Source organism: Typha angustifolia, chromosome 13 (genome assembly GCF_048772165.1).
Source record: "Typha angustifolia cultivar Huaian chromosome 13, ASM4877216v1, whole genome shotgun sequence".
Classification (NCBI taxonomy): Eukaryota; Viridiplantae; Streptophyta; class Magnoliopsida; order Poales; family Typhaceae; genus Typha; species Typha angustifolia.
The window spans coordinates 11,573,750-11,594,846 of record NC_133251.1 but is presented as its reverse complement, the minus strand read 5'-3'; the positions used below and the strand labels follow the sequence as shown (position 1 = coordinate 11,594,846).

General features: G+C 36.6%; 1 protein-coding gene across 3 annotated transcripts; it reads left to right on the top strand.

Annotated features, from left to right (window-relative positions):
• The first annotated feature begins 440 nt into the window (after positions 1-440).
• Positions 441-19,872, top strand: LOC140773811 (QWRF motif-containing protein 2-like). 3 transcript variants are annotated; one of them, XM_073116565.1, is made up of 7 exons: positions 441-605; positions 7,967-9,179; positions 11,627-11,746; positions 12,588-12,701; positions 12,789-12,878; positions 19,364-19,471; positions 19,549-19,872. In XM_073116565.1, the coding sequence occupies exons 2-7, from the start codon at positions 8,082-8,084 to the stop codon at positions 19,615-19,617; spliced, it is 1,599 nt and encodes a 532-aa protein (XP_072972666.1). In that variant the 5' UTR covers positions 441-605; positions 7,967-8,081; the 3' UTR covers positions 19,618-19,872. The 3 variants fall into 3 exon arrangements, 2 of the variants coding, with proteins under 2 accessions (XP_072972666.1, XP_072972665.1); XM_073116564.1 differs by lacking the exon at positions 441-605 and having other exon boundaries at positions 7,606-9,179; XR_012106525.1 differs by lacking the exons at positions 441-605; positions 19,364-19,471; positions 19,549-19,872 and having other exon boundaries at positions 7,597-9,179; positions 12,550-12,701.
• The last annotated feature ends 1,225 nt before the right edge of the window (positions 19,873-21,097 follow it).

The window sequence follows — 21,097 nt, the reverse complement described above, 5'->3', positions numbered from 1 at the left end:
TGAATAATGATGCAGCCATACTTCATTATGGAAGGACATTATGCCTGCCTATCATGACCAGCTTGGGTCTCAATTTAGTTTTTTTTTCTTTAAAAGCTTTGATATTGAGAAGTTTACAGTCTATCCACTTGGAATGAGCAAGAACTCCTGCTCCAGCAAAACTATGCTTCTCTTTTCTCTAAAAGAAATGCTAAGATAATAGCAGTCAGGATGCTTCATCTTTGTGGGCTTCTGCCACATGGCCACATGGCAATTTGATATCCTCAGTAAAAGAGAGGATTAGGTATTGCAAAAGTATCTCCGCTGTGCCCTTCTGTAAAAGGTTAAGAGTTGGGGCCCCAAGAACAAAAGATGTCATGTTGGTAAAGGTGAGCAGAATTCCCTTCAAAGCAAAGAAGAGAAGAGAGAGAAAAGGAGATGTGAACACTAGTGCCAAAACACAAGGCTTAGCTTGCAAATAATGGCAACCTTAGGCTAAAGCTGCTGATTTTAGTGTGCCATTGTTGATCACTTCTCTTCGTCGTTGGAAAATTGTTGGCAACTCAGGCCACTGCAAGCAGCAGTCCATTGAGTCCAAGTGCCATTCCTTTCCTTGGTTAATTAAGGTACTACACTTAGCTCTATTCTTTTGTGTACTCTATTGCAGTCCTCTAGTTAACTGTTCATTAGAAGCAATGCTCTCTTCATGCTGTGTGTGCTTTGCAATGTGGAATGTAGTTTGTTTCCCTTGAGAACTTGCATGAAGCTACAACACTTCATCAAATCAGTAGGTTAGAATTGGAAGTAGTGTATATGTATGCTGTCTTGGGGGTTAAGTCTATATCAGAGTGCTTGCTCATTGGAACAGGAACAATTTGGATTAGTGCTAAAATTCTCAATCTAATCCATAGTCATCAACAAAATGAAACAAAGGAAGTTAGTCTCTGTTTAACATTTTGTCTTTGCGCACTATACACTGTACTGTAACTGCTAAGTAGTTGAAAGTTGAAACTATGTAAATACCTACATCAATTTAGTTTAGCCCAGTGGCTTGTACTTCGCAACTATTACCTCTGCATCCGTAGTACTCTATACGATCTAAAAGTAGTGTCTTAAGGTCATGATCATTGTCCCAATTGGTGTCACCATAATGAGCAGCTACTAGAAATTAATAAAAGAATATCTGATAATGCTCCCGCGGCTCTACTCCAACATTAGATCCTCTCTTTCTCTGCCTTCTCAAATAATGAAATAGGTTACTACTACTCATCTATTAATGCCTGTTAAAGATATGATGGGCACTGTTCTTAGATAGCTTAAAACTTTGGGTCAATTAGTCATCTAACATAATATCCGAACTTGATTTTTTTAACATCGGCAATTTAAATCTCGTTTAATTCTCAATTTTTATAATTTATTCTTATCTGCCATGGAGGGTTTGGCACTCCATTGTCTTTTATCTATTCATATTCTATTGTGCTTTAAATAGTTTAAACATTTAAGTCAACTAGATAATTAGTAACAACCAATTATGAATGTAAATGTATCTATCTAATATAACATTTATATGCACAAGGAAATGATGAATGCACTCTTGATAGTGGATGAAGTGTGCACTAGTAATGAGGGAACGTTAGGTGTCCTACTTTTATACAGTTAAAAAGATGGTTGCATTAATTATAGCACATGTGAAGCTTTCTCCCAGAGAGTGACACACTTAATACACTCCCAGGAGTGCTTTGAATATTCCTCAAGAAGCTTTTAGCACGTATAACAGGGAAACTTTAACTTAGCACTCTCAAAATTATTAAGTTGGAGATGAAAAATTAACAGTCTTATGTTAGTCTAAACTATAAAAAATAACGTTATAGATATGAAAATTTAGAGGGTAGATTGATGTTAGGCCAAAAACATAGGAGTAATTTATAACTTACCCAATATTTTATAACTATTAAAAAAATGGAACACATAATAATGTCCCTTCGTTGAGAATGCCATACTTGAACACACTCTTTAGGTTTATTTTCTTCATATATATGCCACTTATCTTTATATTTTATTAAAAAGTTATTGGGAATTAAAATGGTAGAAAAGCCACTTTAAATAAGTATATTGGATTATAATCTTTATATCAGAACTTTGAAAACGAAGTATAACATTTTTTGGGTCCATCTCAGTGCACCTCCAAGAGAGTTTTTATCTCGTTTTCGATGGCATACTCGATGAATTAATGCTATAAACATTGAGTCATATTTAGAAGCTGTTTGACTGACTTTATGTATTTAGAAAAAGTAATCCACATATATTAAGTGTAAGAATTAATCTTCTGCCCTTGATTGGCATGAGATTAAGGTTTTGTATATAAAGACTTAATTACAGTATACAAGAAACAAATATAAATATACAATGCTAGAGGCAAATAAGTTTTTTTTTTTTTTTTTCAGCACCCTAAATTCGAAGGAACATAGCCCAATATTGATCTTCGAGTATTATGACAACTAGCCTAATCGACATCTGAGTAGCAAATTAAATTGTTACTAGAGGCAGATGAGATAGTGTGACTATAGTCATAAATATCTTTCACACAGCGGGGAAGGTGAGTAATTATAGAGATTGAAATGATACCATGATAATTTTAATATTTTATATTTAGCACTCTATTTTATTTCAGAGCTCAGATATTCTGATGGACCTAAGAATTAGACTTTATTTAAATAGATAAAGATTTTTATACTAAAATAATAGATGAGTCTAACATAATTCGAACTCTACCTTTACTTGATATCAAATAAAAATAAATCATCAAGCCTTGATTGGCATGATTTGTATATACAAACTTTGATACAATATACATGAAACAAATATACTATGTAACGATATAGGATTGATCTGTCAAGCATATCTTACACTATCACGAAGCACAATATGAAATTAATTCTTAGTTTAAGGATATTATAAAATAAGTTTTTTTAAGTGCTAAGTTAAATTAGGCATGTGTATCAGAATATGGACCGAAATTATTAATGGTAAAGACTTATTTATTTGAGTATGTTACTTTGTTCAACTAAGGTGGATGCCATGTTAGGATGCAGACAACAACTCGCTGTTAGAGTATTTAATATTTGTTCTATTGTTCTAGTGGTCTCACACATGCTAAGGTTCATAATATTGTTCATTTAATTAATATGATTAGCTATAACTTTAATTACTACTATTTTTATTGATAAATTAAAATAAAAATCTTACTGTTGGATTATAAAAAAAAAACACTTGATAATTTGGTTTATCCTATCTTTTTCTAGCTTAAATATTCTTCGGGCTTATAATCGATAAAGGAAAATAAAAACCATTAAAGCACCTAAACAGCATCAAACACCCGGGATCTGCTAACCTTTCAGTTTCACTATCAAATCCAACATAAGCTTGTCTCCTTGCTTTGTCTTCCATCCATCTTTGTTCGTTAAAAGCCAAAGCCTTTGCATCTGCACGTATATAGAAGCCAAAATTGGATTCTATTTAACCCCACATGCATGCTCCCAGGTCTTCAATTATTTTAGATGATTAATGACTTACGTAGCAAATATATAACCAAAGATATATATATATATATAATAATAAACTCACAAATTAATGGTTAATTATCGGTTAATTAACGTCAACTCTTTTGGTAAATGGAGTTTGATTGAGATATGTATATTCCCTTGATTCATCTAGTACAATTATATGTTGGGTAGGTGAAGAAATTGTGGCTCAGGAACATGCATGCAAACTAGTTCTAGTTCTAAGTCTTCGCCTTTCAATATCACAGGGACCAGTGCACCTACTCTCATTCCCTCGGAGTCTAGTTTTTATTTTTAATTTTTTATTAATTAACTTTTTATTGGTGGAGGATTCTTTTTTTTTTCTTTTCTTTTTTAATTTTTTGTCTAAAAAGATTTGGATTTTTATTTGCCTTTGTCCTGCTTATTTTGTAGAAAATTAGTAAATATATTCTTGAACAAAACACAGTTTATTTTCATGTGGTTTAGTTTGATTTTAGCTTTCATGTGGTTTAGAAAATTAGTAAGAGTGTTTTATTAGCTTCAATATTTTTCGTCATAAATATATTAAATCAAACTATAGTCTATAGGGTAACTAAATCTTTTTATGCCCAGTTAAAGATTAACTAGTAGCTGCAATTTGGACTAGATGATCATATAGCATTTAAGTGCTTTAAGTGTGAAGTACAGAATAATAAATTAAAATTGGATCAAGCTACCATATGAAGGTAAATTATAATTTAATTTCCCTTCTACAGGAGGTTTAAGCGTATCGTCGCCTGCATTTGTGAGAACCTTCTTCTTTTTCCCATATTTGCAAATGTACTTCTGTTTCAAAGTTATTTTCTCGTTCATTTCTATACAATTTAGAAATATTTTCCAACCATATTTCATTCTTTAACTAAATTAATTTCCTTCTCAAGGAAATTAGGACATATTATAAACCAGGGCACCGTAAACCCCACAAAATACTATACAATAGTTAGTCTACTATATATTACTCTAAATTTTTGGATCAACTAATTATCAAAACATAGTTTCTTTTATAACTCCATAAAATAAACATGGACAAGAATATACTTAGACTATGACATGTCTACAACAATCAGTGAACATATATAAATAAGCTGGCCCCCTTAGATGCATGGCATTTTTGTAGCTATAGTATCAGATCACATCTCTGTGTCTGTTTAGTACTTAGCAAAGACCAAATCCAAGTCCATTGAAATATTAAGTCCTTGGCAATAATCTAATAAGACAGTATGGAGAAAGAGAAAAAAGAAGAAATTAAAAAGGAAGTAGAGGCTTGAGGCCAAGTGGTGGTCCAAAACTCATATAGCTTGCTTGCAGCCTTGAATATTGGGTGTGATATGAGAGTGATGCAGGCATGTGCATTGGTCTCTTTGGTCCCCTTGATTCGAGTAATGATATTTCTAAAGTTATTAGTAAAGGTTATCACACACCTTTCCCTTGCATGATGAGCTTGCATGATTTCATATATACTAGTTTTAGTGGGCCATTAAAGTAGGGTTATCAGGTGGTTTATTTCTATAATGACGGGCTAACCACATGACTATAGTGTTGCTTCCACTAAACATATCAACCCTTCACTCTCACTCAACTCATCCTCCTCAGTTTTCTCTAGCTTTAGTTTATGAAACATTGAATATAGAGCTCTTTAGCTAAGTAGCTATGATGAAGGCCATATCAACTCACTCAGTTATATTTATATTATTCAAAAGAATGCAACTCTTTGTTTAGTACCCCGACATAAGCTCCGATGTTTAGGGTTTAGGGTTTAGAATCTAATCGTAGCCGAGCAAGTTTAATGTCTAATCATAATTAACAAATGATAAAATATCTTAACTATCTTAATTTCTCTAATTAATTTAGAGTTCTTTCGGTTGAGATTTTACTAAATTTCACTAAATAAATATACTAATTTTCAATACAAGTATTCAATATTTAAAAAAAATATTATCAATAATAAAAGTAAAAAAAAAATTAAAACTAATTTTCATGTAATTTTCTTATATTAATATATAAATTCAGAGATTAAAAAATTCTTTATTAAGCATCTTATTGGGGCTTATTTTTTTAATTTAGCATATAAATGTTTATATTTTCTATAGCCGATATATATTTTTATTATAATTGAACACATATAATATATTATAGGATGCACATTAGAGTTTATTATTATAAATAAAAAAACTAAATACAATTATATTGGAAAGCTCTTTATTTGTAGCTTGTAATTGTAGTCTGAGACCAACCTTTTTCTGAATTGATTAAATTTAAAATTATGGTAGACACGACTTGAAATTTAGAAGAATCATGTGATGACTTCTCTTTTTCCATACTAACTAATCATGCAACTACAAAGAAAAAACTAAGAACGGGATAAAGGTGTGTATATCTACTTGTTATCCAACACATATAGCATTAGGTATACAATTTATCTCTTCCAACCCCATGCATGTGACATCAATATAAGTTAATTTCATAGTTTTCTTCTATAGTTACAAGTCGTGATATTTATGTTTCCATGGCATGCATGGGCAAAGAAGTGACTATAAATGAGAAGGACAGTAGTTTGATGTTTAATTTTCACTCCATACTCTACCACTTGTAATTAGTTCTTGACAGCAATATATTGTTCAGTTAGTCGGTTTTATTTGCTTAATTAATAGAGAATTAACATCATAACAGATGACTTGATAAAGGGTAATAATAACTAAGGAAGATTGCTTAATGTTCACAAGACTTGCAACCAGGAAGTATTTTTTATGAGCTAAAAAGCCAATGCCCCAATTAAGATCAACAGTGTTTGGTAGCTACCATCTTAAGTAACATTGAGTAGGTAAGTGCACACCCTCCCTACAGAATGCACCTAATTCAACCTTCTAGTTTGAAAGGTAAGCAACCAAATTAATTACCAAATTTCTATGGTTAACATGTGATTAAGACCTGTTATCTAGAAATTCCTTTGACTTGCAAACAAGATACTGTGACTCCATTTACACAGCTTCTCCATGTCCATGATATAATTAATATAGGCAAATTTCTCTTTCAACCTCTTCTCTCTCTCTCTCTCTCTCTCTCTCTCTCTCTCTCTCCTTATTATATATCCAATTATTATTATTCAAAAAGCAGAGTAGTTTTGAAGGTATCCAATTTATTGTTGGCTTACTGTCTAAAAACTTAATCTTTGGGTCAATTGGATATCTAATAATCTCAAATTAAAGTTTTTTCTTCTAATCCTCTTGTCTCTCTCTCTCTCTCTCTCTTTCTCTTTATTATATATATATATAACCAATTATTATTAGAAAAAAACAGAGTACTTTTGGAGTTATCCAATTCATTGCTGATTTATTGCCTAAAAACTTATTCTCTGGGTCAGTGGGATATCCAATAATCTCAACAGAAACCTTTTCTTCTAAATGCATGAGTTATTCGAGAATGTTAATTTTCTATAAGCTTAAAAATGGACATAATTTAGTAGGTGGAAAAGGTTTTTTCTTTTTCAAAAAAAAAATGAAAAAAAGGGTAAAAGGATCATTTTTCTATAATAATAAATTTAGGTAATAAGAGATTCCATGTTAACATCAAAAGCAGGGGATACATGGGCCAGTGGCTTTCTAAGTCCACCAGATAAATAGACATTTGTGGACTCTAGTCTACATAGTTATTTGGTCCCACCTTTAAGCCTGCAGTTAGATCTCGGTTCCTCTACTTAATTGGAATAATTTTGTCTTAATTAATTATTTAATTAATTAATAGCTGGACCCACCATGAACTATTATTACAAAACGCTTCTTAACTTCTTTTCTAAGATTTCAAGGTTACAATCACCTCCTCCCTTGGTTATTGCCGATTTGACGTCGACTCTTTTATTATTTTATTCCTTCTGTTACTCACACACCCTGCACACTCCCCCTCACCCAGTGGTGACCACAATCGAATTGGATAAAGAAAAAAAGGTGGCCCTGCCTCCATCCACTTGCCTTTCTCGATCTCCTCTGTAGATTTACTATATACCCCCCCTTCTTATTTTTATTTAATCATTTGGGTAAATATTTTTTTATTTATTTTTATAGAATTTTCTTTATTAGCTTCTGTACCATCTCGCTCCAGCTCCTCTGAAGAAGAATCCAAAGAGCGGAGCAAACGCCAATTTATCTCCATCACTCACCGCCACCGCCACCGCCGCCTAACTCCTCCGTCTCCTCCTCCAATTCTTCAACCTTTATGCGCTTAAGCTCCTCCCTTTTCCGATATTCCTCTTTTGCTCCTCTTTGGTTTAAGCGGCGGGGTGTAGTTAAAAAAGTAACCAAGAATTAGAGAAAATTAATCCACAGTCCCCAGTGCTCTCCACTATGGCTTCGCTTCTCCCCTCTGCTTGCTCTCACCCATCCATTTGCTTCGCTTCTCTTCATCTCCTCCAGGTCACGAAGTGCGAAAGGAGGGTGACCAGACCGCGAATCCGGTGCTCCGCCTCGGTAATGTGATCACAGGTTCTCCTTCCTGAAAGAAAGATAGATCTCGATCTCGCCGGAGATCATGGTGGCCACGGTCGCCTCCAAGAACACTAGTAATCAAGAAGATCTCATCCGCCCGCCTCTGATCCCGTCGGAAAAGGACAATGCCGCTGTCGCCGTATCCCGGCGACCTCGTGCCAAGGAGATCAACTCACGGTACCTCTCCTCCTCCTCCTCCACTTCTACCTCTTACTCCTCTTCGACGACGACGACCTCGTCGTCTTCCTCGTCGAGCGCGAGGCGGTTCCCTTCGCCTCTCGTCTCTTCCCGGTCCCAGACTCCTTCGGCATTGCCGCAATCGAGGCGGTCCAGCTCCGTAGATCGCACCCGCCCTTCCTCTCCCCGGCCGGTAGAGTCCTCCGCCTCACGTGCTCTCTGTACAACCACACGAAGCCTCTCCGTCTCCTTCCAGGGGGAATCCTTCTTCTATCAGACGCCGAAGCCCACCCCGGAACGGCGAAGGGTCTCGGAGAACTCGCGGCCCTCGGAGCATCACCATCGATGGCCCGCTGCGAAGCCCAGGGCATCGAACCCTCTTGCCAGGAGCTTGGATTACTCTTTGGAGGAGAAAAATTCGATCTTGGCCACTGTCCACTTGTTACAGCAGTCCATGGATTCCGATACAGATAGCGTTTCTTCGGGGAGCAATTCGGAGGCACATGACCTAATTGTGCCCCCTCGGTCGAGGATCACTCCGAGAGGGATTAGTGTCCCCGCAAGATTCTTGCAGGAAACCAATAGCCGGTTGTCTTCGCCTGGATCAAAAATGGTGAAGAAATCTTTGGTGGATAGCCCTTTGTCATCTCCCCGATCTGCTGCCTCACCGCTCCATGGGCCAGTGAGGCAGCCTTCGCCTAGTAAGTTTGTGAATTCACCGAGAGGGATGGCCAGTCCTTTAAGGACAAGGAGTGGTTCAGCTGCAAGCCATTCGCCTGTTGGTCAGCCAGCGAATGCGCCTTCTATCATTAGCTTTGCTGTTGAAGTGAGGAGAGCAAAGAAAGGGGAGAATCGGATCGAAGAAGCACATATCTTGAGACTCTTGGATAACCGGCATTTGCAGTGGCGGTGTGTGAATGCGAGGGCCAATGCTGCTTTGTTGGTGCAGACTCTGACTGCAGAGGTAATAACTAATTATGTGATAACATCTTTGTAGTTTTAAAATTTTATCACTTTACTATTAGTGTTGATCTGCTCATTTGTTTTTTCTCATCTTAACAAATATAACTCAATTATGATGTATGTGATAGATGTGTTGAGGTGTGGGGGTGTTGAGCTTGTTTTCTTGTCAATTCCTTGGTGCATTATAAACTTTCTGTAAATTTCCAACTATAAGATGTCCAATTGTTATTAATTCTTTCATTTCATCATCACTGTCATAAAGCTTGACAGTTGGTAGATTTCCCTCTTCAGCCTGCATTTAGGTAGTATTCACTCGTGTTTAGATATGTTATTAAAATGATAAGCTTCCTAATTTGCATATTTCAGCTTTGTTGCACTCTAGGAACTAGTATTACCTGATAGATAATTTACCGAGAAGTGATGGGTTGCAAAATTATGATTTTCCGAGTGCCTTGATTACACTATAGTTTCTATGGTCCACAATGGATCAATTACGGTAACATGCAAATTATTTGTCTTAAGCAATTGCTGAATTTGTGATGAAACTCAAGAGTTCTAATCCGAAATCCCATAACCGCCTAATTGGATCTTGTTAACAATAAGGTGAACAGTTCTTACATGATAATTTCATCCTTAATTTGAATATTTGTACTCCATTAAATTCATACGTTCAGTTGCTTGCAATTAAACACTGTAGGAAAAACTGCTGATGTGAAATCCTGGACAATCAACTTAGAACTTCTATTTTAATCAAATCTCTCAGTTGTAAAGCTCGAAATGATCCTTGGCCGTCATTGTCAATTGCAGAATTGCATATTCCTCTTGGTTTAGATTAGCTGCTATGCCTACATGCAGGTGTAATAGGGAGGAATTTGCAAACATGTTCCTCCACAATTCCTACCTGGCAACTAAAAATTCGTTAAAAAAGAAGAGCTAGATGCCAAGCTTGGTTGGTACTAAAGTTCTTTTGCAAGGTTCATTAGTCTATCTTCGCATGACAATATCATCGTTCATTTGCCTGCTATTTAGATCCCCATGAATATTCATAGATCTAAATTTCTAGTCACCAAAGTTGCAATATATATACACTGAAGTTATTGAGAAATTAACTCAAAAGCGAATGCCTTGTTATATCTCCCAAGTTAGTCTACTTCAAATGATATTTGCATATATGTAATAATTCAATGCAGTTGGATGAAGAGTAAAGCTTTTGATAGATGAGATGTTTGGTGGTATTGGTGTTTCAATAATTTTGAGTTCTATCCTGTGTCTGACCCTGCAGTATGGGAAGGCTTAACTATTTGTGGTCAGAGGAGAATGTGATGTATGGTGGAGATTAAAGAACTTGCTAGCGAGGTTTAACTTTACAATCTATTGACATGAGACAAAAATACATACATTGTACCTTTTCTTACATGAGAACTCACACAAATAAAAGAAATAAGAGGAATTCAAAATCATGTCATGTAGCATTGTGCATTTTAATTGTTCTCTATCAGCTTAAGTTTTTAGAATAGTTGTCGAATTAATATGGTATCAAAAAGTCTCTGAATTCAAATCTTGATAGATTCTTTGTGTTTTTAGATGTTAAAAGAATCCCATCAGTCCCCGTATCCAAGTAGCTTCATCCATTTCCTTCTCCTCTACAAAAAACAATAGAAAAAGAGCCATGATGAACTCACTAAGGCATTTGAGAATACTGATAAATATGCTAGTAAGGCTTGTGAAAAAGAAAAAGAAGCTAACTCTAATGTTAGTGGGGAGAAGATAAAAGACCTTCACCTATTTAATTGAAGTCCATTTCTTGGGCTTATTAAGATATCTCGAGTCCAATAATAAGAAGAGTGTTAGAATATAAAACTATAAAAGAATAAAACCATTGGTCTCTATCAGTTTAAGCTTTTGAATTAGTTGATGAGTTAATATATATATTAAAAATTTGAAGGAGCATAAGGCTCAAGTATTCAGGATTTTAGGTTCTTTCATTTTTTTTTATCGATTTATGGATGACTGGCCTTTGACTTAGCTAACTGCAGGGGTACACACACACAAACGCCAAATAGGTAGGATTCAAGCCCACCTTCCCTTTAAGTGTTTCTTTCCAAAGTCTCCCCTTTCTTTGCCAACGTGAAGAGTGGTTATTCCTATGCTATCTTCTGTTTTGCATGGCATGAGCATTGACATACCCATACCCTGAGGTTCTCTACAGTGGAGGTGCTTAACTGCATGTATGCTTTCACTTATTGCACACTATATTTGTGAAGGCCTAGTCCTTGTGCCATCTGCATCAGTACATCACCTTGTTCTATTAGTCACTGTTAATTGCTGGTATTAGAGAGAGATTTGCATCAAGATCTTGAATGTTGAAGAATTGTTTTTCTCTTTTTTGATCTCAGGAAGGTGAGCAAAAAGCTTTACATCTAACACTTTTTACTTGATATGTATCAGAAAAATCTGTATAATGCATGGATAACCACCTTGGAGTTGCGTGATTCTGTTACTCTTAAGAAGAAGAGGCTCCAACTTCTTAAGCAAAATCTTAAGCTAATTTCTATTCTTAAGGGACAAGTAAGTCTTCTACCTTCCCCTTTTATTTTGTGAATGTCTTGAAAGCATTTTTTTTTCATCTTTCTTGAGTTTCTTCATTTGTATGCAGCAAGCACATCATGCTTGAAGTTGGTATCTGGTAATAATTGTTGATATGAGATTATAACTAATATTAGCAAGTGTTTCCTAATGTACGAGTCCCTCACAGATGTGGGGTTTGGGAGGTCAGACATATCCTGCCTTACCATCGTTAACACAGATGTTGTTTTGTGTTTCAAACATGTGCCATCAGGTCCATGAAGCAATCATTCTCTAGTTAGCTTCCACACCAAGCAATGCCCTTGATTTTTGGGTTTGTTTGCTAACAAAATATTGGAGTACATAACTCATGAAAAAATAACTTGTGATATTGATTCACTCGGCAGCCAAACAGTAGTGTAAGATGCAAAATATTAGTCTGAAGATTAAATTAAGAAATAATGGGCCATAAGTGACTATATATATATCCTATGTGAGGCCCCTGTCAATATAGTATATGGGAGGGAAAGATGTATATAGCTTTGCATGATTGCTGGAAGGGTTGTTTCTCTGACTTGAATCTATGAAGCAAGTTGTATCATGGGTAGCCTTACCTTCATATTATGTGGCACTTTCTTGAAACTTTGAATTGCAAGAAAATATGAAACATTTTGTATAACAGAAGTAATAAGAAAAGTACCTGTTTCTTTCTTGCAAAGAACATCTGCTTTCCTTGGAGATGTTTCTAGCAATTTCCTTTGTTATGTAAATCAACCTGCACACTGATATATCTGTAGTGTTTTCAGCTTTGGAAACTTAAAAAGAAACAATTGATGAAATGCAGATGTCCTATCTGGAGGAGTGGTCTCATGTTGATAGAGATCATTCCAATTCTTTGCTAGGAGCTATCGAAGCGTTAAAGGCTAGCACTCTCCGTCTTCCAGTTGGTGGTGCAAAGGTTCCCTTTCTCATTTTCTCATATCAATAGGTTATAAGGCTACGTCTTTTTTTTTATGAAGCTTATAGTCGGCTTTGCTCTGAACAGGCAGACATCCAAGAGGTGAAAGAATCTGTTGGCTCAGCAGTTGATGTTATGCAGGCAATGGCATCCTCTATATGCTCCCTATTGTCAAAGGTTATTAACTTCATCATATTCTTTCTAGCAAATTCTGTGAAATATAAATCATCTCATTTATTTCTCTTTCTGAGGTAGTAAGCTCTGTTTTTTTTTAATCAAGAGAAGAAAGGAAGACAGAAAAGGCATTGCATTTTCTCATCGTTGAGTAGTTCTAGTTTCTAAAGTTAAATTTGATTGTGCTACCGTTGTCCTATAGGAGGTTTCATTTAGTAGTATAAAAAGCTGAAAGGCTTGAAATTACCATGAAAGGACATTATCAGTGACTATTGGATGAACAAGTCATCAGTATCATATGAGCCTCTCTTTTCACTATGTCATCAATTGTAGAATAGTGATGGAAATTGTAAAGGCTTTATGGGAATATCCCCTTACATTTAGCTGCATGTATTGACTTGACATCAATCTCCACAACATTAGTTATGCGTACGAAGACTAGCAAAAGGCTACTCTGCTTTATTTTTCTTTCCTAGAGAGTTTTATCTATGAGGGATGACTGTTCCATTATGCATTGTATGACCAAGTCTCGCCAAGTGAAAGTTAGGCTTCCATCACCTTGACACCTCAAAGACAATTATCACAGTTAGGCTTGAGAAAACCTTCACTCTGAGCTAAGTTTCAACTCATGCTATTTTGAGAAAAGAGAAGGAATCAACTGGATCAAATCTTGAGCAGATCTGTTATTTTGTTGATTAGACTAAATGAATCAGTCAACAACTATACTGATATTATTTTCTTTTTTCAGTAGAGAGAGAGAAATAGACTAGACTAGAGAGTTGTAAAACTCTAGAGAAAGAGGGAAATTTATTTTCTTTTTTCAGTTTTTAGAATTCTTTTTTTTCTTTTTTTGGGAAAGATGGGAATCCCATTGACTTCACATAAAATTTATATTATCCTATTTTTCTATATATTTTTAATTGTTTGGATTTTCTCTGCCATTTTACAATATTTTTTAGAATTCTATGTAATTAAAATTAGTCTATATTGAAGCAGTTGATACGCTTAGCTGATACTTCCGATCTTAATCGTTCTTTCGGGTGACCGATAATGATCCTGATTTTCACAATCTTGGACAAGCTAATAATTGATGATTTTTTTATTATTCATTTTGGCCAGTAGAAATCTCTTATTATCCTTAGGCTGCAAGTGCCAAGCTGAGGGTTGCTACCATAAGGTAGAAACCCTAGAGAGATAAGTTGGTAGCGTGTGAATTGGCAGCCCACACACCCATCACACTAACAAATTCCACCTATTTACTTATATTTACTTGTCACCTAAAAGATGATTTATTTTTGTCCACTGTGTTTGACCTTTATCTATCCGATGGATGACTTGGTTAGTTGGATGGGTCCTTTATATCGTGAAAATAGGAATTATGCCTTTAAGGTCATCATAATATGCCTTCATTTACTTCTTCCTTGTTTATGAAGGATGAAATCAGGCACTTGTAAGTCAGGCATGTGATTCAAAGGTTTCTTATTGCGATGTTGCTCTTATGAGTACTAATGGATGTATATTAATTTCTTTGTTGGCATGGCATGTGTTGCTGTATGACATGGCAACATGCTGATAGCAGGAATAAGAGATCTAAAATGTGGGGGCATGATCCATTTCATCAGATCTTTCTTTTGTTCATACTGAATAGACAATCTTCTTTAACAGATTGTCGTGGATCCTATGAATTAGTAAACCTGCTTTTCGCTTTTTTTATCGCGTTCTGTTAGTTACTAACTCGCATCTCCCGAATTGTAGTTTCATCCATAGAAATCACTCCCTCAAACCTCTGTGCAGCAGGGTAAAACTTACTAGAAGCCTCCCATGTCAGCTAGAGGCCTTGAGGAGGCTCACACGTCGCAGAGCAGCTAGGACAAAAACTTTTATCACCATATGAGGTGTTTATAAAAAAATTCGGGGGTGTCAATGACATCCCCTGTGCCATGTGGAGATGTAGCATTGGCACCGCATTCATACATATACATTTGATAACTAACAACCAGTGGCAGCATAAGTATTTGGCCGCAAATTTCTTTCTAGAAGTTAGACAAATTTGGACCTCTCAAGAATTCCTCACATACCTGGGAAATGATATTTCTGTCACTGATCGTGCCACAGGCATGGCACAGCATGTGCCGGCTGTGTTGTAAGAGAGGGAGAAAAAATGGTAAGAGATTACTCACATTCGTCGTTGCCCTCGTCGAGTCACCAAGTGCTCTAGCCTGAGGGAGGGAGGAAGAAAGATTGAGAGAGAGAGAGAGAGAAAGAAAGAAAAAGAGAGGTTGTTGGTTAAAAACTTATGTTGCGGAACTAGATTCGGATTTGTAACTTAAGTTTTTAACCAATAACCTCTCTTTCTTTGTCTCTCTCTTAATCTTTCTTCCTCTCTCCTCGGGCTAGGGCGCTCGATGCAGGCTCGGGCGATGGTGATCGGCGGTTGGTGATGGCAAGCTCGACAACAAGGTCGATGATGAGCAGCGAAGCTATTAGGAGGGGCGCCATGCGGCACCCCCCTTGCTAGTACGCCGCCAGCACAGCCATCCCTGATTTCTGTATCCATTTGGTTATGACTTGGATACCTAAAACTAGCTTCTAGCATGTTCTTGCTCACATACTTCAAGTTATTTAATAGGAATATGATTGGATGGATGACTATATGACTCACAAACAAATAGCTCTTGGGTTTGCTTGTTATGTGCAAATCTTTTGCAAGGTTTGTAAGGGATAACAAGAATCCATTATTTATCTCTATAGACATCAACAGAAGGAGGTTTAGTTATTAAAAGGAGGGGTTTAAAACATGAACTATTTGGTGGCCATCATCTTCAATATGGTTCTATCACGAATCAAACCTGAAATGATCTGTTCGTAGGAAAATTATAAAACTTTTATGAGTAGTAGTCTCGGAAATCACGGATCTAATAGCTTTAGAATGAAATGATTCCAAGGTTTGGGTGAAAATATGACAAACAGTGGATGAAGGTCGAAAATGAACATAAACGAAAAATTCGACATTGCGTCGGTCATTGGAGGGTGGCGGATGACCGTGAGATGGTGGAGGTCGGCCATAGGGTAGGGTGACTTCTGAGAAGAGGTGTGGATTAGGGTTTGGTAGTTTGATAGAATTTCTAACAAGATTTGAAAAATCGGGATCATGATTGGCCTTCCGAAAAAACGATACGTATCGGTCGGATTGGCCATATTGGTTGCCCGGATCGGATCGGATTTTTTTTAATTACAAAAAATTCTAAATATTTTTTTAAAAATGCAGGAAAATTTAAAAAAATTTAGAAAACATGACAAAAAAAAAATATTATTATTCACATATGAGCCCTAAAAATTAAACAAAATTACTAACTTATTCAAAAATCAAAACAAAAAAAATGAAAAATTATGATGCAGCGAAGGAGAAGAAGATAGAAAAAAAGAGAAAGAAATTAAAAAACTGGGAGAAAAATATTTAATAAAATTATAAAATTATATATCGGAGTTCATCGGAGCTAGATCTGCATCACCGGAGTTTTCGTCGGAGCTAGATCTATTCATTAGAATTTAGATAAAGTGAGTTTGAAGAAAATGAGAGAGAGAGAGAGAGAGAGAGAGTGAGAAAAAAATAAGGTAAAGTAAAAAAAAGGTAACGTTGCCTGGCTTGGCTTGGGGACATCAATAATTAATGTCCTCAGGTCGGATCTGTGTTATGGATTTGACCCGATTTAACTAAAACAGGTCGACCCTGGCCGATCCTAGTCATTTTGACTGGGACCGGTCATGGATTTGTATCGGGTCTGGCCAATCTCGATCTAGATCGGCCGATTCGACGAACCTTGGTTTCTAGGGTTAAAATCTACTCCTAAAAAAACGAAAACAATCTAATGGCTACGACTAAAAGATAAAGGCAAGATAAAAAAAATTAACTTAAATCAATATTCATTCCATGATGATAAATAACCCATGATCACTCCTATTTATAGTAGTAAAGCCATAGTGGGTCGAATCTAATTCATCATATTGGATTTATATCTGTGATCATTTGCTCTAATTTAAGTTTAAAAGCAATAAGCAAAATTAATTAACTAGACTCGACTCAACTCTCATGGTTAGATCGTAACAATCTACCATGCTTTAGACACATTGTTCTTAAGGTGACTAATACGTGAGCTAGATCTTCTAGCTCACGTCGTGCTCGTGGGCCCACATGTCTGACACGTACTTGGGCTACATTTAGGTTTGGTTCAATTATACAGGCCCACTGGGTCATTCCACAAATCATCCTCAGGCTCATACTTGAGCCTAAAGTTGTGTTCATGAGTCAAGAACTGAGTCACATAAGATGGCCAAGCCGGTTTGCAAAAATTCAGCTTGCCTCAAAATGTGTGCACTTCATCTCCTTTATAGAATTGCCTTAACCCTAATCCCAAGGCTAAAAATATGTTTCGACCTAAGGGCGCCACCGTAGGCTTTTGTAATTTTGATAGTGGCTGGGTGGGGTTGCTGGTTGACGATAGTCATCATCTAGCAGGTCCTCGTGGTGGAGGGTGAAAATTGAGCTCGAGCATGATCTACAGTAGCGACGGCCATGGTGCATTCTGATTAGTACCCAAGGCCCCACTATAGCAGAGCTATGGCGACGAAAAAGCTCAAGGAAGCCACTCCGATATGGTATGGCTCAGGCACAACGAAAGGAAACGTGGACGTCAGGTTTAGCCACCTGACGGTTGCTTGTGGTGACCACCATTGGCTAGCAATCGTGTAGAAGAAGCTAGCCATGGCTTTTGATGATCATGGAAACGTCAGACTCGAGTCCACTAGCCGCAGGTTTGCCGTAGCGCAAAAGGCTGTTGACGACAGTATTTCAACTAGTGCTGGTGTGAACGATGGCTTGGGTGTAGAGATCCCAAGGGAGAGACTAGCGGTGGTGGTTTGGGCTGGGAGGGCTTGAATTGCCGCCGGTGGAAAACTATGGTTTTGGGCCTTAGCTTCCACCGCGGTTGGAGAAAAGGTGGTTGTCGTGGTTTAGATAGTCTCCATGGATTCACTATTGTTGATGCTTGAAGGTGGTAATGGCTATTGTTTTGGCGGCCATGGCGGTGTAGGATGGTGGTGGACGGCTAGTAAAGCTTCTAGCAAGGCTTGGATCAAGTCATTAAGGGAAGTTTTTACCTCCATCAAGTTCTCTTTCAACTCAGTCAAATTCTTTTTTAATATCGTCTTTGCCCACGCCAGTGGCTCTTCACAAGGTTGACTAGTGGTGGTGGTGCTGGAGGACAGTAATGGGGATGGAGATGAGTTCTGGTTTCATTCATGGGTGCTCCTTCCTCGTTCATCTCGTGTTAACCATCAATTGTGGAAGCTAGCTACGGTACCATTATTATTAACCAGATATGGAACGATTTGTTTATAGAAAAATTATGAAAATTTTATGGCGGTAGCTTCAGAAGTCAGAATCTAATGACTTGAAATGAAGTGATTTCAAAGTCAGAGTGATAAGATATGGCTGAAACAGTAGAGAAAGGTTAAAACTTTGACAAAAACAAAAATACCAATATTGCGAAGGTCGTCAGAGGGTGGTGGATAGTCGCAGGATGGTGGAGGTTGGTCGTCGGTAAGGTGGCTCATGAGGCAAGGTTTGGATTAGGGTTTGGTAGCTTGGTAGGATTTATAGGGCTAAGATCTACTTTTAGAAAAATAAAAGCAATCCAAGGGCTACAATTAAAAGATAAAGGCAAGATAACAAAATTAACTTAAACCAATATTCATTTCACAATGATAAATAATCCATGACCACTTTTTTATAGGAGTAGAGTCATAATGGGTCGGATCCAATTCGTCCTGTTGGACTTACATTCATAGATTATCTGCGTTATTTTAAATTTAAAAGTAGTGAGTAAACTTAATTACTAGACTCAATTCGACTCAACCTAATTAGCTTGACTATCATGGTTGAATCATAACAGGTTCTTACTTTATAATGTGAATATCAGTTTTCTTCCCCCCTCCAATTTCAATTGTTGCTTGTATTCATGTACAATTTTCTTTTCTGTTTTGTGCGACAAAGGCTTATTATGCAAGTTCCCATCTGGATTTATTTTTCTTTTCCTCACAAAGTTACAGGGTTGATGTAGCTACTTTATTGGGTCCTTATAACTGGTTGGGCTTGTTTGGCAACAAATGAAATTGTCTGATACACGCCCAGAGCAATTTGTTCCTTGACACATTGCAAAAGCCCTGAAATCCCATTTCTCAGATAATGAGCATAGTAAAATTCCCCAATTGTCTTCAACAGTAAATTATGGGGTTAAAAGGATAAGTAAACTATGCTGGAATCCTTGATTGTTTGATATATATAATATTCATGGGTTGGGATTTATACGCTGAGACCTTCTGATGCATAGTTTCTGAGTGAACTGGCTAGTCAAATGTTTTATTCCCAGCCAATTTCATCAAGCTCTGTATTATTTGTCTGTCTTTTTAAAAGCTATCATCCTCTCCAGGTAGAGGGGACAAGTTCCTTGGTGTCTGAACTTGCTAAAGTGGCGGCACAAGAACAGGCACTTTTGAATCAGTCGAGAGATCTCTTATCCATGGTGGCAGCCATGCATGTAAGTGCTGTTACTTCTCTTTTCAACTCCTGGATTTTTATTTACTCTTTTCTAAATATGGAAATTGGAAAATTCAGGTGAAACAATGCAGTCTGCAAGGGCACATATTACAACTAAAACGCAAATCCAGCCAGATGCAATTGTAGAGAAGATTGTCTTGCCAACTTTGCGACCACTAACAACACAGCAAGCTCTTCCTTTTCTAACTGGAGATTGTGCCAAAAGGTAATAAAGTGTAAAGGTTTGTTGTGTGAGTTCCTAATTTTGCTTGTTGATCTTGCGGAATGCAGCTGATTCATGTATTTGTGTATCCATATCACCAAAGCAGTGGCCTTTTAACCTGCTGAAATTGCAGTAGTTGTACACAGAACAATTATGCTCATACAAGAATAGCTTTTGTACATATGCCATATATTATAGATTCCATTTGATAGGAAGAAATGAGGAACCTTTTCTTTATCAAAAAAAGATTAGCTTCCTTTCTTTGTCCATCGGATGCCTCTAAATTCTGCAGAGTATGATCCATGGATTAGAAGAACGAAAATGACAATCTTCCTCTCTCATATACAGAATACATTTGTTAGATCAACATAACGCTTTCTTCCAGACTTCCAATAATTGCACAACAGATACCGGAGAGGATAGAAAATAGAGCAGCTTCTTCTAAATGTAAAATGATCGGTTCAAATGGCTCTTGTAGCTTTGAAGTAAGCATTTTTCAGGCTAACAGTGGCTCCGTTCTGTAACCTTTTCCAAAGGGCCAATTTCGACTGTCAAAGAGAAGCCAATCGCTAGGGATCTATATACTGACATCTTGTTTTGTTTTTATTTTGTTATCATACTAACATCTTGTTCCTACCCTCAAGTTTGAGATCCTCAAGGAATTTGGGATTCTGCATCTAATTTACCAGGAACAGCGCTGTTTTAATTTATCTTCGGCATCTTATTGGTATGATAAACCTGCAGCTTAGGGCTATGAACTTTCATTATGACCTAGTAGCTGCCATCCATCTCAACGAAGGTAGGTTGTGCCAGAAGACCTAGCAGCTGCCATCCATCTCAATGAAGAAACTTTTTATTAGGACCTAGTATGATAGACCTCCTGAGGTTGGGCCTGCCCCCGACTGCCCGTCGTAGCAGCTCTCCTAAATTGGTTAAGAAATCCTAAACATATTTTTATCTTTTTCATATCTAATTAGGTTTTACTTTTTAAAAAATTAATATTAAAAAATAAGACATCTTTTTCATATATAATTAGGTTTACTCTCTAAAAATTAAGATTAGCTAATAAAATCCGGGGCTTAGTCTCAATTCAACGCCCAAAAGTTTTTACCATTGTGCAGCTTTTGATATCAATTTTCCTGCTTTCTAGATGTTTACTTCTTTTTTTTCTTCAAACCTAAATAGGTAAGACTTTGAGTTCTGCCACCCCTAATCTCCGGTGCCTTATCGGACTGTACACCAACCAATATGTCTCCTTCAGCACTCAAATGAGATAATATATTGTAACAAAAACCGTGTGATGGCAATTCCCAGATTATTAAAAAAACAAAAGAAAGTGAGAAAGAAAGAGAGAATAAATACTTCACACGAAAAAAGAAAATGATGTTTTAAATATTTCGAGTA